Here is a 14,797-nt window from a genome sequence, read left to right on the forward strand (position 1 = left end):
TAGAGTCCGCAGGCTCTCCTCCTTTCCTTTTTGCAGGCACTGCCCATTCACTTTGTTCAGCTTGCTTGTCAGCAAGAGCTGACTAGTCTTGCACTTTGATGTCACATTGTGTTTTAATTTTTTGGAAGCTGCCTAGAGTGGTTGGGGTAACCCTGTCAGATGGGCGGCATATAAACAAATAAATTATTATTATTATTATTATTATTATTAATTATTATTACTACTACTACTACTACTACTACTACTATTCCCTGTGTCTGTTTTTATGAACAAGGTCCACACAAAAGAACACATGGAAAGGGAGTTGCAGCAGTAGCAAGGAGGAATGTCAGTTGTGGGGGCAGAAGGGGCTTCAGCTCCCTTAATATTTCTAGGCAGGAGGCTGAGCCTCCCCCCAAAAAAAAAATATTGAGGGGGCCGCCATCCCCCGCTGCCCCCAAGCGAGCGCTCACACCCAGCCTCAGCTGTGCTCCTGAGCCAGGTCTGACCTGGGCAGCAGAGAGAAGCAGGAGCATTGTAGCTGTTTATTGTTTCCAGTATCAGAAGTGGCATGCCAAGAGGGTGGGGTGGGGTGGGGATCACAAGTGGGGAGAGTGCTGTTGTGCTCATGTCCTGCTCATGGGCTTCCCATTGGCTGGCTACTATGAGAATTGGGTGCTGGATTAGATGGGTCCTTTGTTTTATCCAGCAGGGCTGTCCTTTCAGAGGAAACCACAAGGCACCAATTGGTACCATAGTCACATCAAAAGCCAAGAGGCCTCAAAGATTTGGGGAAGGAACCTGAAATAGAGGGAATAGTATCCAGATGGATTAAAGAAAGGGTGTATTTTAGCATTATTATTTTTCAGTTGGAGCCAGTGCAGGTTGCCGAACTCATTGATAGATTGACAAATTAGTGTCCAAAAGTGTGGATGTTATTTTTGCCAATCCAGAGATCCTAGTGCATAGGACACATACACAACAGTTCCTGTTAATTTTAGTGGAACAAACTAATCTGTCCAATGGGGATTGGCTCCTGCAGTTTAAGTGAACCAGGAACTCATTCTTTAGAGTTGTTCTGGTCTTGGAACAGAATGCTGTACTGGAATGTGTATATTGCAGGAAAGCTAGATTTTGCAAATCACTTGAGAGAGAAATATTTAGGATTTCCTTGCTTTCCTGTGGTGAGCCATGCAGAATTACCAAGCCACTGTTCATGTTAGCAGAGACAGAATCTCTTTGGGTGCAAAGATGACCTTCAAGAATACATCACTCACACTTTAGTTCCTGTATTATGCACTGGTTCTGGTTATAACCAAGAAAAGCTATGAAGCTATATAGTATTTAATCTTGTGGTTAATGCTCATATTGCTTCTCATGCTCTACTGAAAAATTCTCCTGCATTTCTCCCAAGAAATTAAAAAGAATCTGTGGGGAGATTTGTTTTGTTTTTGTTGCACTTACCTTCAAGGTGGCCTAGAGTTGTTTGTGAGTGTGCTTTATATCACTCTACAAATCATCTCCCCAGTAGTCTGTGCTCTGCAGCCTTCCTGGGTGCCCTTCCTTACAAGGCCATGACATCATCAGCTGGGCTTTTCTTAAGGTATGGGAAGGTGAGGAGGCTGCCCACTGTGCACCTGACAACTGTTGTTGTTTTTAAGTGAAGTCTTTGTACTTTTAAAGAAATCAGTGTGGAAAGGTTAAAAAGGAAAAATATCTCTTAGAAATAAAATCTGTAAGCACAGCAGTCTCAGGTACTCAGTAATAGTTTTCCTAGGTTTCCCATGCTTCAATTAAAACCCAGAAATAAGTCATGAAGTAGTTTCTCCCATGGGGCTCTTTCAGAAGCACAGGCAGCTAGGGAGGCTGCAGAAGCACCGAGAAGTGTTTATTGGAATGAAAAGCTCCCATACCACCCAAGGGTGTCTCAATCCTACAGCTACCAGAATTCTGAAGAAGTGCTCAAGTGTCCTGAGAATGAGGCAGATAAACCTGCAACCTCTTTCACAGAGGGAGAAATAGGCAAACAGGTTTTGATACAGTGCTAGTTCCTTCTATTGCTTTTATTCATCGTTAAGTCCAGGAGTCCTCTATTTTCTCCTGCAAAAAAACCAGTCACCTGGGCTGTTTCGGAGAGCTCTTACCAGTCCAGAACGATGAGTACAGAGCCAGATTATACCAGCTCATTATAAAGCAGCTTCATATGTCTATATGTAGGTTGTTTGAAACCAAACATCACAGCACATGCTGCTTACAGCTCTTAGTGTCAAGCTAAGCTTGCTGGATACTTGTCTTGCCATTTTCAAGGCAAACTGAATTCTATGTAGAATCACTGAGTTGGAAAGGACCTCAAAGGCCATCCAGGCCAACCCTCTGCCAGTGCATCCCTCAAGGCTGTCCAGAACTTCCACTCCACACGCTCCACTATATGAAATTGGTTTCTCATCGCAGACAATCTTTTTTTTGCAACCAGTTGCTTCCCAGCCTCCAGCCCACTAAGTACTGGGGATCCTGCCATGCATTTCAACATCTGTAAACTGCTGGATGTTCTCGGTGCTCTCTGGAGATGTGGTAATAGGGGAGATGACGTGTTTCAGACGCAGGAGCATGGTGAAAAGTAGAATGAGTAGGATGGCCAGTAGGGTCAGAAACAACCCTACATACATATACAAGTTGGAGTATTTATCTGCATTTGCCACTCCTGTAGCCAGGGTTGGGGGTGGGTGGGCACGACCAGTAAGATTTCCACGGAATCTGAAATAGACCTCAGTCATTTCTTACTCAGGCCTTTTCCATTTTCTCTGTTCACTCATGAATTCCTTACTTCTTCTTTGATAGTGTCTTAAAGATTAGATTAGGAGGTAATTCATGCATCAATATTGGATGGGCTGAAGTCTTTGCCTTGTATAGAGGAATAGTTCTCATCAAAGGGTCATCTTCTCACATGGCTTTGCCTAAGGAAATAGCAGAATCAATCAAAGGTTCCTTCTGGGTGGTGGTTTTTTCCTACTTTTTAAAAAAAACCTTCCTGGCTGAAAAATATTTGTGTTTTCTTCAGTAAGGAATAAACGTCTCAATGGAGTTTGGGGGGTAAGGATCTCCTACCAACAGTGTCACCCAATGGCTCACAGATCCATGAGTTACCTTGCAAAAGTCTGCTTTGGTTACTTTTGGAAGCAGACTCCTGTCTTCACTAGAAGGCAAACATCAGTGACTATATTCAGAAGATTAGAGTCTGGTCTTTTTCCACTTCCCACCTTCAGATGACCAAAATGACAGCAGTACCAGTAGCCAACATGATATTTCTATAAAGATATAAAAAGACAGAGAGAGAGACTATATTATTAAGCAAACTTTCACATAATCTCTTTGATTGTAGAGAATCTCTTGGTAATAAAAGGAAAATTATTGCGATGCCAAAATCTGTACTCGCAGTTTCTCATAAGTTCTCTTCCTCTGCAAATAAGGCTTCAATTTATCTGCTTCAATCTCACAGTAATTTTAAAATTCCTTTAGAACTTCCTTCAGCCTTGGGTTTTGAGCTTCCCTTATCACTGCAATGTGGCCAAAGGCTAAATATTTGTCCAGTTCTCAGCAGGTTCCCATGCTGTCCACAGTTCCTGATCTGAGAAAAATGTCTAGGAGGAGTTTTCTCAGGGTATTTTTCCCATGAGCTTTGACTGAAGCATGAGCACCCTAGGAAAGCCTGTTTAGCGCAGACAACAGGAGGGATGATTTGCAGAATGAAAGGGTTGCATCCAACCAAGTTCTCAGAGTAGGCCTGCTGAATTTAATGTCCTTAATTTAGCAGTCTCCATTAACTTCAATGGTCTACTCTGAATAGGGCTAGCATGAGATACAACCCAAATAAATCGCACTTGCAGCCACCTCTTAGCCACCTCAGCAATAACAGAAGCACACCCAAAACCCTATACCCAATCCATTAAAATTTTACTGATTGCCACCCCCACCCCCCACCCCGTTGGATGCAATTTCTTCTCCCATTAATTGGTGGAAAATCAGGGGCAAGATTTATTGTTCACTTTTTCTTTTAAAGGTAAAGGGACCTCTGACCATTAGGTCCAGTCGTGGCCGACTCTGGGGTTGTGGCGCTCATCTCGCTTTATTGGCCAAGGGAGCCGGTGTACAGCTTCCGGGTCATGTGGCCGGCATGACTAAGCTGCTTCTGGCGAACCAGAGGAGCACACGGAAACGCCATTTACCTTCCCGCCGGAGCGGTACCTATTTATCTACTTGCACTTTGACATGCTTTCGAACTGCTAGGTTGGCAGGAGCAGGGACCGAGCAACGGGAGCTCACCTCATCGTGGGGACTCGAACCACCGACCTTCTGATCGGCAAGTCCTAGGCTCTGTGGTTTAACCCACAGCGCCACCTGCGTCCCTCTTTTTCTTTTGCACTGCACTAATTAAAAAATATAGGTTGGCTGGCCAAATTCCAGTTCACACTTGAAAATGAGCACATGTAGGAGGGATGGGATCACACCCATTGTCCTTGCTCTTGCACTCTTATGTGTATTCAGCACACATATAAACTGTTCTGTGTGTAGGCTCCATACAAATGGTCTATTCCCCCTGTCATACTGACAGAACCCATGGATGTACAGTCTGTACATGTATAAGCTTTTGCAGATGTTTTTATGAATGTCTGTCGGAAGCAGGAACAAAGATATGCTACCGAGGAGTTCAGCCTTGCTGTCCTTTTAAAAATGCTCTTGAAGGTTAAGCCCAGACTTGGAACACAAAGAACAAAGTTATAGTTTGAACTTGTGACCCTCCTTAGTGCATAAACCAGGAGTGAGTCTTGGCAGTAATACATGAGAACTCCTGTACGTAATAGTACTTTGATTATTTGCCTGGTCTATAACACAGTTAAGTCATCCAAAGCACAATCTTAATTAGCTAATCTAGCCCTGCCAGAGAAAACTCCATTTGCCTTATTTAACACACTGTTAAACACATTCTATACGCACGGAGTCAGCCATCAGCATCCTTAAGCATTCTTCAAGGCGTGGCTCCTCCAGCTCAGGTAGAGAGTACTATACTGTATTTACTCTCTGAGATCTAGCAGTGCTTAGATATCTAAGGACTTGCATAGATAATTGAATTACTGTCTACAACATGCAGGTTAAAATGGCATAAATAAGTATACCCATTTAAATATGGTGATCGGACTACAAATCACACAGAAGTTAAGTAGAGACAGCAAACGGGATCTGCAACAAAAGTTTGCAGTATTGCTCCCTAACAGGAGCATGCTTGAGTCCTTTTCAGAGTTGCAGCCAGCCATGCCTTTCTCCATGATACCCCAGCTGTGATGGGCTCAAGCCAGCTCATTCACATTCCTCTACACCTTAGCTGCCACTGAAAATGGTCAGTTGACATTAGGTGGTAGTTGTTGTTGTTGTTGTTGTTGTTGTTGTTGTTGTTGTTGTTGTTGTTGTTTCAGTACTTCTGCAAACTTCAAGGTTCCCTTGAGCATCCTGGTGTCTCCCTCTTGTTTCACCTTACTAGCAAAGGGGTACTGAGTTTACTATTGGAGGAAGCAATTGGATCCTATTGAATATCATGATATGGGTTGCAATATGGAGAGGTTAAATGTGTTTGCAAGGTTCAGGTGTTTCTGTACATTATAAGCACATACAGTGGTACCTCAGGTTAAGTACTTAATTCGTTCCGGAGGTCTGTTCTTAACCTGAAACTGTTCTTAACCTGAAGCACCACTTTAGCTAATGGGGCCTCCTGCTGCCGCTGCACCGCCAGAGCACGATTTCTGTTCTCATCCTGAAGCAAAGTTCTTAACCCAAGGTAATATTTCTGGGTCAGCGGAGTCTGTAACCTGAAGTGTATGTAACCTGAAGTGTATGTAACCTGAAGCGTATGTAACCCTAGGTACCACTGTATATCAATAGAGTAACTAAGGTAAATACATTGGTAAGCATAGGTAAGAGCCAGTGTGATGTACCGGTTAAAGGGTTAAACTAGGGCCAGGGTTCAAATTTCCACTTAGCCATGAAGCTCACTGGGTGATCTTGGGCCAGCCACTGCCTCTCAGACTCACCTACCTCACAGGGTTGGTGTGGGAATTAAATGTGGCGGGGGGGCGGGGAGAACCACCTTGAGCTCTTTGGAGAAAAAGATGGGATATAAATGCAATTAATAAAAAAAAAGAAATTAGAGGAACTAAGATGAGAGGGAGGGGTGAGTTTGGAATGCTGATAGTGAGCGGTGATTGGTTGGGAGTTTTGAAAGAGAGTTTGAATATTAGTCTGAGAGGGTTTGGAGTCGAGTTGAGTTGACAGCGGAGTTGCATTTGGGGGTGGGTGGTAGACTGTGTGAGAGTTGGTGGCGGATGTGAAGCAGGGTTAGTCATCTAATATAGTATCAGTATTATAGTAGCTACTGTTGTATATAAAATAAAGCAACAAATAAGATAAACAGATTGAAACCATGTGCTTAGGTACAATCCTCAATCGCACAGCCGTTGTTTATGATTCCTCTTCCATAAATTAATTGCTTTATACCACATGCCTCATACTTTGCTAACATTAGGGGAATTATTATTATTATTATTCCCCACCCACTTATTCAGATAAATATAATTTGGGGTGGAAGCAGGTTATAGAGTTACCCATAAGAAACACAGCTCAGAGCCATACATCTTGTTAAGAGTGAGAAGTGGTACAGGGTAGTTTTGGGTGGTGGCAGAGCGCCCCCTGGCAGAGGAGGGTGTGTGGCATGACAGTGGTGACTGTCTTCTGCAGCTCTTTCTGCTGAAAAAGGCAGAGTTCACATCAAATCCTAACAGACCATTTTTGGTAATGAAATAGTATGCGTCACAGATGTTACTTCTGAAAATTAGGTGGCATTATGTTAAAGTTATTAACCTGAAGTTCATGTGTAATAATCAATTACGAAACAAGAGCCCCAAATTAATGAGCCTCTACAAGGCACTTCTAATAAATGGGAGAGATTAAGGAGTGGAGATAATTCAATGAGGCTGGGAGTTTAGCATGGATGCCTGTGGTTCATTTTATGCTCCAGTCTTAAGAGTAGTTGCTCAGTTCCTTGCAAGGGAAGAATCTGATTTGCTCACAAAACTATGTGTGTGCATGGACTTCCTGCCTTGTCTTCTGTGTCAGGGAATGCTCTGTGATGCAGGCAAGAGGGAATCTTCATGCAGAACACCTCCTGACTTTTAGAAGATTATAAGGAATGCCACAGGGGAGGCTTTACACATACAGATCAAATAAATTATGGGGGAGTCAAATCGATTTGAATGAATAGACTCAGCTGAAAAGTCTGTGCATGCTTCCTTGCACAAGTGCTTTCTTGTTTTCTTTTGCCGAAGAGCCCATTTCTTTGCATACAATAGAGTTTCTTTTTGTGAACAGTAAAGTTCTTGTAGGGAGCATGGTAGGGCTGCAGATAAACCCACTCTGCAAATGTTCTTTTCTGCAGAGGAATCAACTAGATCAGAAGGGCCAGGGGCAGAAGCCATAAGGGTGCTGGATCCATCTGTTAAGAGTTTGGGTGTAATTCTTGACGCCTCCCTTTCCATGGAGGCGCAGGTTACAGCAACAGCCAAGGCGACATTTTTCCATCTTCGCCGCATTAAGCAGTGGTCCCTTACCCTTCCCGCCCTGATCTGGCCACAGTGATCCATGCGACGGTCACCTCCAGACTTGCCTACTGTAATTCGCTCTACGCGGGGCTGCCCTTGAAACTGTCCCAGAAACTCCAGCGGGTGCAGAATGCTGCAGCGAGGCTCCTCACGGGGTCCCTGCCATGGGAGCATATTCACCCAGTGCTTTACCAGTTGCACTGGCTCCAGGTGGAGTATAGGGTCAGGTTCAAGGTGCTGGTCTTGACTTTTAAAGCCCTTTGTGGCTTAGGGCCCTCATATTTATGGGACCACCTCTCCTGGTATGCCCCGCAGAGGACCTTAAGGTCCATGAATAACCATAGTTTAGAGGTCCCAGACCCTAAGGAAGTCAGACTATCCTCCACCAGGGCCAGGGCCTTTTCAGTGATGGCTCCAACCTGGTGGAATGCTCTGTCCCATGAGACTAGGGCCCTTCAGGATTTAACCTCCTTCCGTCAAGCCTGTAAGACAGTGCTATTCCACCTGGCCTTTAATTTGAACTCAGCCTGATCCTTTATTTCCCTTCCCTTCCTTCCCCCTCCCCTTTTATGAAGATTACCCGCTCTGAGACCCCACAGCTAATTCTCCCCTGACCTCCTCGCTGGCCCAAGTAGGACCAATTCAGCCAGCTAGCCCTGGGGGTTATCTAATGCTTATTTTCCCCAAATTGATTTCTGAATTTTGAATTTTATTGTTATTCATGTTTTTATACTGTATTTTATGCTGCTTTTACAATTAAGTGTTTTAAATTTGTTGTTAGCCGTCCTGAGCCCGGTTTTTGAACTGGGAAGGGTGGGGTATAAATAAAAAATTATTATTATTATTATTATTATTATTATTATTATTATCCAGACCCTGTCACCAATACTGAGCCAGAGGCAGAGTCTGTTAACCAGAAGTGCCTTGACCCACAGACACTCGCCTTGGAACCCTCTGAGCCAGATCTCCCAAGGACAGTATAGCCAAATGTCCTACTTTGCATGAGGAGTGAGGAGTCCAGGTGTTGTTGGACTCCAAGTCCCATCATGCTTGACTATTGGTCATTCTGGGGCTGATGGGAGTATTTATTTATTTACTTATTGTTTCCGTTTATAGACCACTTGCTACCAGAAGATCTTGAAGTAGTTTATAGTGAATAAAACACACCCACATTCTAGCGGTCCCAGTGTTGAACTCGGAAGAGATCCAGGTTCAGATCCTCACTCACTTACGAATCTCACTGGGTAACCTTGGGCCAGCAACCTTCTCTCAGTTTAATTAACCTCATGGGCTTGTGAGGATAAAAGAGGAAGAACTATGAATAAATACTACAACATGACACCTTTATCCCATATTCGAAGATTTGTGGATCTTTCCACAAAAGTAATCCTCAGTTAAGCAACTCACTGGATGCCTAACTCGATAGTGAGAATGCAGAACCTGCAACCCTCCAGCTGTTGCTAGAGTCCAACTCCCATCATCCCCAAATGTTGGCCACACTGGCTGGGGCTGAAGGGAGTTGGAGGCTTCCTTCAACATCTTCTGGAGGGTGGCAGGTTGTCCACAACTCTAAAAAGCTTTATAAAGATCACAATTTCCTGTGCTCCTGAACTAATTGCCCCTAAATGCCCCTACATACAAATGAAGAGGGGAGATATGATTCCTGCATTGCAGGGTGCTGTAGTAGATAACCCTTGGAGTCCCTTCCAACTCTACAATTCAATTTATTTATCCCCAGCTCTAGAGATTGAATAACAAGACTCTTCTTGTTAGCTAAGCAACTGCAGTAAACATCTTTCTTGCGTTTACAAACAAGTCAGCCTATCTTGTCTTATTTTCACCAAGCACAAACAAATTAACCATCTTTTTAAAAGGATCACTTTTAGCATTTTAGGTTAACTCAGATTGGGATGATTTTTAGAGTGGACAGCATAGTATTATTGTGAATATTTGTGGAGCTAGAAATTAAGTCAGTACTGCTTGCAGAAAAAGTTAGTCAAAACACTCTGCTGCTGTAGCATTTAGTGTCTTTTTGAAGGCCGCCTGTTCCCAAAACAAGCTGTCTGGGCTTAATCTGACTACTGAAATCAATACTTTTGCTTAGCTCATTTGTAGCACACATAATCTCTTTACTTCCCCCTGAAAAAGCACAGACACCAAGAAAATTGATACCTCAGTGCATGCTTCTTCTTTTTTTAAAAAAAGAAACCATCAATTGGAAGTACTAGCTTTCCTTTTTTTGTTGGCAGATAGTCTATTTTCTCCTTTCATATCAAATGCATAAAATAGCACATTCTTCTAACTAAGCCTTGGCGCAGAGATAAAAACAGTTGGATTTTGACAAATGCAGCCAATTACCTTTCATCGTAAGCAGGAGCAGAGGAGTGACCCCTGAAGACACCTCCTTGGTAGGTGTACCCTAGATTGCTTTCTGCAAGGTGTCCTGGAAACATCCCCTCTAAGATGCAGGTGCTTTGGAAGAAAAAGAGACCAGCTGTTGTTTTGTCGCTTGAGCTGGAAGACTAGGCTTTCCAAGGAGAAAGTACACTTTCCTCTTGTCTCCTTTGCACGCCAGCGTTTTGCATTGTGACAGGCAGAGGGGCGCTGCTTAATTCCTTAGACGCTAGTTGATGGTCCTGTTCTCACTGTGCTGCTGATGGTTTTCCTGCACTGGTGAGACAGATCCATATATCTTCTGGATGGCTGAACCACAGCAGCCTCCGTCAACCGTCTCTCTCTCTCTCTCTCTCTCTCTCTCTCTCCTCCTTTTGCTTCTATAGGCAACAGACAGAGTAAGCTGGGAAAGGTATCTCTCCAAGCGCAGCTATGCTTCATCAGTAGGGAGAGAGAGATGTGGAAAAAAAAGAAAGCTGCCAACAACACTAGATAGCAAAGTTTCTATAAGCCTTTTTTAATTCCTTCCATGCTGCAGGCTGGTCGTTTTCCCTCTAGGCAACCAGCCACAAAGCAGAGGCTTAGATTTGAAGGCAATGATCACTCTCTCATTATGATTTCTTTTATAAAAACAAAACAAAAAAGAGATTTTAAAAAAACATTTTGTAGGATTGGAAGCATTCTTTTTAAATATATAGTCAAACAAGGCATGCAAATCAGGATGTTTTTCAGGGTTACACCCCCACCCGCAGGGCTTTGAAAACCTTCAAAATAAAGTAAGTGCAATACATCACAGCCAATGATATTTGTGCCATATAACTTGCAAGTTTCCTCCCCTTCTGTTTGTATGCAGTCACATTTGACAGAATGAAATCCTGGTTGCTTTCAGGTGTAGAGCCATTTTCAGCTACGGGGTTCCCAGTTTACTGCTATAGCATGCAACTGGGTCAATAGGAAACACCCTGGGGAAACATTAACAGACCAAAAATGCCCACTACATGTAGACACCTATCTGGACACAACCCATTGGCCTGGCTTTGGGGAGGGGAGTTCAGAAAAGACTGGCCCAAGGTATTTTGCTGCATGAGAGAAGGGGAAACAAGTAGGGCATGGTGGCTCTGGGAGTTGGCAACGGACCCTGGCAGGACCCTCTGCAGGTGCCCAATGATGCTGACCATCAATTGGAGGATGCAGGAGACAGAAAAGGAGAGGAAGGGAGGAATGATCCTTGAATGTTCTGAAATGTCATTACATATACATGCAGATGGGTTACTGTGGGAAATGAAAAAGCCAAGGATTGCATTTGATAAAAGGCCAGAGCTCAGAGGCCAGAGCATCTGCTCTGCATGCAGAAAGACCCTGCTGTCAGTCACTATGGACAATACAGGGCTAGGCAGACCAAGAGTCTGACTCCCTGTGTCCCTATGAAATACAACATGGTATCCCCTCCCATTCTATGTGCAAAATCGAACCAGACTGGCACTAGAATCTTATTTCAACACTGGCAAAATGTGATAATGATATCCCACATCACAGCTGAGCGCAACAGGCTAGCGGTAGCTTAGGGGACTCAGGAAGAATGGTTAGGGGCTGCTGCCACTTCTACTATCTATTGCCTAAGGTAGGTGCCTCATCCTGCCTAAGAGTAGGACCAGACCTGCTTTCAGAAGTAAGTGACTGGCTCAGCCCAAACGTCCTGCAGAGAGCAGGCGCACCAAAGCACTGTGTGATTTCCTACATAGGAGACTCATTGCTCCCAGTTTTATTGGGAACTAGCTGAGATTTAGGTGGTATCATGATGCCTGAGGTATTCTTGTTAACATGGAAAAGAAAAGAAAAAAGAGGTTATGTCACAGAAATCAGAAAGTAAAAATGATGCACCTGAAGGAAGAAAATGCATTCTGTACAAAAGTGACACATAATGACCATTTTACCATTTTACATTAAAAACAGACCAATCCAGGAGTTCTTGTTCACAGTAGGCAATATGTTTCCCACAGTAAAAACATAGCAGCTCATTGGAAGCTAGTCATATCACCTGATTCAAAATCTCTCTTCATCATCAGCCCAATTGTCAGCAATCCATATTTCATATGGTAGGTGCTTCTACAAGTATTTATCATATATTTATTACATTTACATCTCACCATATATCCAGGGAGCTCAAGGTGGCATGCATGGTACTTCCTCCCCCACATCTTACTCTCACAACAACCCTGTGAGGTAGGTTAGGCTGAGAGAGAGCCCCAAGTTAGCTAGTGAGTTTTATGGCTGAGTGGGGATTTGAACCATGGTCTCCTATGTCCTAGTTCAACACCCTAAGTACCCCTACACTGGTTCTCATTCAGTGTGGTAGCCATCCTGTAGCTTCCTAGTGCTGGCAAAAATAAACCACTCCTCAGAATTTATTCATTTTTTAAAACTACGACATTTTTCAGAAGATTGACTGTCATCAACAGGCAACCTTTGGAAATGATTTTCCTTCACTCACAGATTCAGTTCAGTGGTTGGATGGCTTTTTAGAGCTCACAGATTCCTCAAGGAACAAAGCGTGCCAGCTGATATGTTTGGTCTTTTGGGTGTCCATCTGTCATATTCTCTCTCTCTGAATATAATCAGCCTTTCCTGATGAATTTTTGTTGCCATTGCTGACAGACCTGTATGGTGATTCAGGAGCAGGAATACTTCAGCACCCACTTACAGCCAGTAAGTTGGTTGAAAGATAAGTACCATTCTTCTTTCCTTAATTCAGCTGAAAACCCACAGTTTCTACCCACAATGATAGATTTGTGAGTTCCAGAAGCCTTCAGTTGTGTTTTCCTGGACATAGAAGTAGAAACAGGGTAGCCACCTGTCCTAACATATGGAGGACAGTCCTTTATTTCCACAAAGTGGTTTAAAGGAGTACCGTATTTTTCCCTCTATTACACGCAGATTTTTTCTCCTAAAAAGTAAGGGGAAATGTCTGTGCGTGTTATTGAGCGAATGTGTGGTCCCTGGAGCTGACAAGCGCGAGTGAAGGCAAAAATCAGGCAAATATCAAATCGTCTGGAGAAGGGAAGCCTTGAAAGGAGGAAGCTCTGCCTCAGGTTCTTACTGCCCACCTGCTTCTGTTTCCTTACTGTGTTTGCTCAAACAGAACAAAGAGCAGAGAAAACCCCTCCCCTCCAGGCAAGCAGAGTGGAAAGCAGAGCGTCCTGCCTTCTAATTCCTCTCCGTGCGTCTGGGACTCGCAGGCAACATGCAGGTTGGGGGGGGGGGAGAGAGAGAGAGAGCTGGCTGGCTTGTGGGGGGGGGACTTTTGCCTTCCTTTCCTCCCTCCGGTAAAACCCCTCTCCTGCATTCTTAGCCAGCTGCCTCTCTGCACACCCCTTTCGGTGCTCCTTATCCTTTCTATGTTTTTCCTTCCCTCCCTACTTAAAACGTGGTTCCAATCACGGATCCACATGGATCCTCAGGATCTTTGCATTGGGTCACCCCAAATTCACCATCAGATCACATAGCATGTCCATGGCTACAGCCTGCACCAAAAAAATCACGCACCCACTGTTGCCTGGGGCTGCAATGGTACAAAAACGTGGTTACAAAGCATGGATCCACATGGATCCTCAGGATCTTTGCATTGGGCTACCCCAAACTCACCGTCAAATCACATGTCTGTGGCCGCAGCATGAAGCACAAAAATGATACATCCACTGTTTCATTCAGAATTTTTTTTTCTTGTTTTCCTCCTCTAAAAACTATGTGCGTGTTATGGTCAGGTGCGTGTTATCGAGCGAAAAATACGGTAACTGTAAGCTACACCAGGAGATACTGTAAGACTCACCAGGAGGTGATCTGACCATGACACAGGGACTGGTTTAAAGTCCGCCACCTTCAGACCACCTTCTCCTTGCCTGCTTGAGAAAATGAAATCCAGAGTGTGCTAAACTACATATACTGCTCTGATGAAATATTGGGATGTTCCCATGATTGTCCTGAGCTACTCCAAACAATATGGCATTGGTGTGAATGTTGACATCTCCCAAGACAAACAGTCCTCCTTAGTAAATTATTTTATTGAGTTTTGGAAAACAAAATGAACATAGAACAATGTAGACAAAGTACATTAAAGCAATGTCTATAACCTCACTTGAGGTGGTACTACAAAAGTTCATATTGCAGAATATCAGAGGAAGTATGCAGTGAGTCAGAATATAAGAGAATTTAGAGTGTGTGTCCAATATAATGGGAGCCAGTGTGGTGTAGTGGTTAAGAGCGGTGGGCTCATAATATGGTGAACCGGGTTCGCGTCCCCGCTCCTCCACATGCAGTTTCTGGGTGACCTTGGGCCAGTCACACTTCTCTGAAGTCTCTTAGCCTCACTCACCTCACAGAGTGTTTGTTGTGGGGGAGGAAGGGAAAGGAGATTATTAGCCGCTTTCAGACTCCTTAGGGTATTGATAAAGCAGGATATCAAATCCAAACTCTTCTTCTTCTTATAAGCAAAAGTTCTTAGGCAGAATTTTGGCTATTTAGATATACCCTCCACAGTCTAACCTGAGACATTGAAGGTTGTAGTAAATGTCCGTCCTTATTTTATTTAATTATTTCATTTCATAAAATTTATACACTGCTTGATTTTAAACAAATAAACTCAAAGCAGTTTACAGAAAGTGATTCTTATCCTTGTTATAAGAAATAAAAGGCCGGAATATTGCATCAAATTTCTCTTTTTTTAGTTATTCCTCAAACCACATGATTCTGGTAAGCTACTCTTTCTGACAATGCCATATTTTATC

General features: G+C 43.5%; 1 protein-coding gene and 1 long non-coding RNA gene across 4 annotated transcripts in view; one reads left to right on the forward strand and one right to left on the reverse strand.

Annotated features, from left to right (window-relative positions):
- Positions 1–14,797, forward strand: part of LOC128406605 (uncharacterized) — a 39,222-nt gene that overhangs the window by 12,809 nt on the left and 11,616 nt on the right. Inside the window, exon 2 of one of the 3 annotated variants that reach the window (XR_008328535.1) lies at positions 12,672–12,722. The exons of the other annotated variants lie outside the window; for them this stretch is intronic. This is a non-coding gene — a long non-coding RNA (uncharacterized LOC128406605). The remainder of the gene's footprint in view (positions 1–12,671; positions 12,723–14,797) is intronic. 3 annotated transcript variants of the gene reach the window in all.
- Positions 2,396–10,582, reverse strand: SERTM2 (serine rich and transmembrane domain containing 2). Its single transcript, XM_053374144.1, has 2 exons — positions 9,981–10,582; positions 2,396–3,284 (listed from the first exon to the last, which is right to left on the reverse strand). Exon 2 carries the CDS (start codon positions 2,751–2,753, stop codon positions 2,475–2,477), a length of 279 nt encoding a protein of 92 aa, XP_053230119.1. The 5' UTR covers positions 2,754–3,284; positions 9,981–10,582; the 3' UTR covers positions 2,396–2,474.

This window comes from Podarcis raffonei, chromosome Z (genome assembly GCF_027172205.1).
Source record: "Podarcis raffonei isolate rPodRaf1 chromosome Z, rPodRaf1.pri, whole genome shotgun sequence".
NCBI lineage: Eukaryota > Metazoa > Chordata > Lepidosauria > Squamata > Lacertidae > Podarcis > Podarcis raffonei.

Coding starts and splice junctions, on each gene's coding strand:
- SERTM2 (XM_053374144.1), bottom strand. CDS start 2,753: ATGACTGAGGTCTATTTCAGATTCCGTGGAAATCTTACTGGTCGTGCC.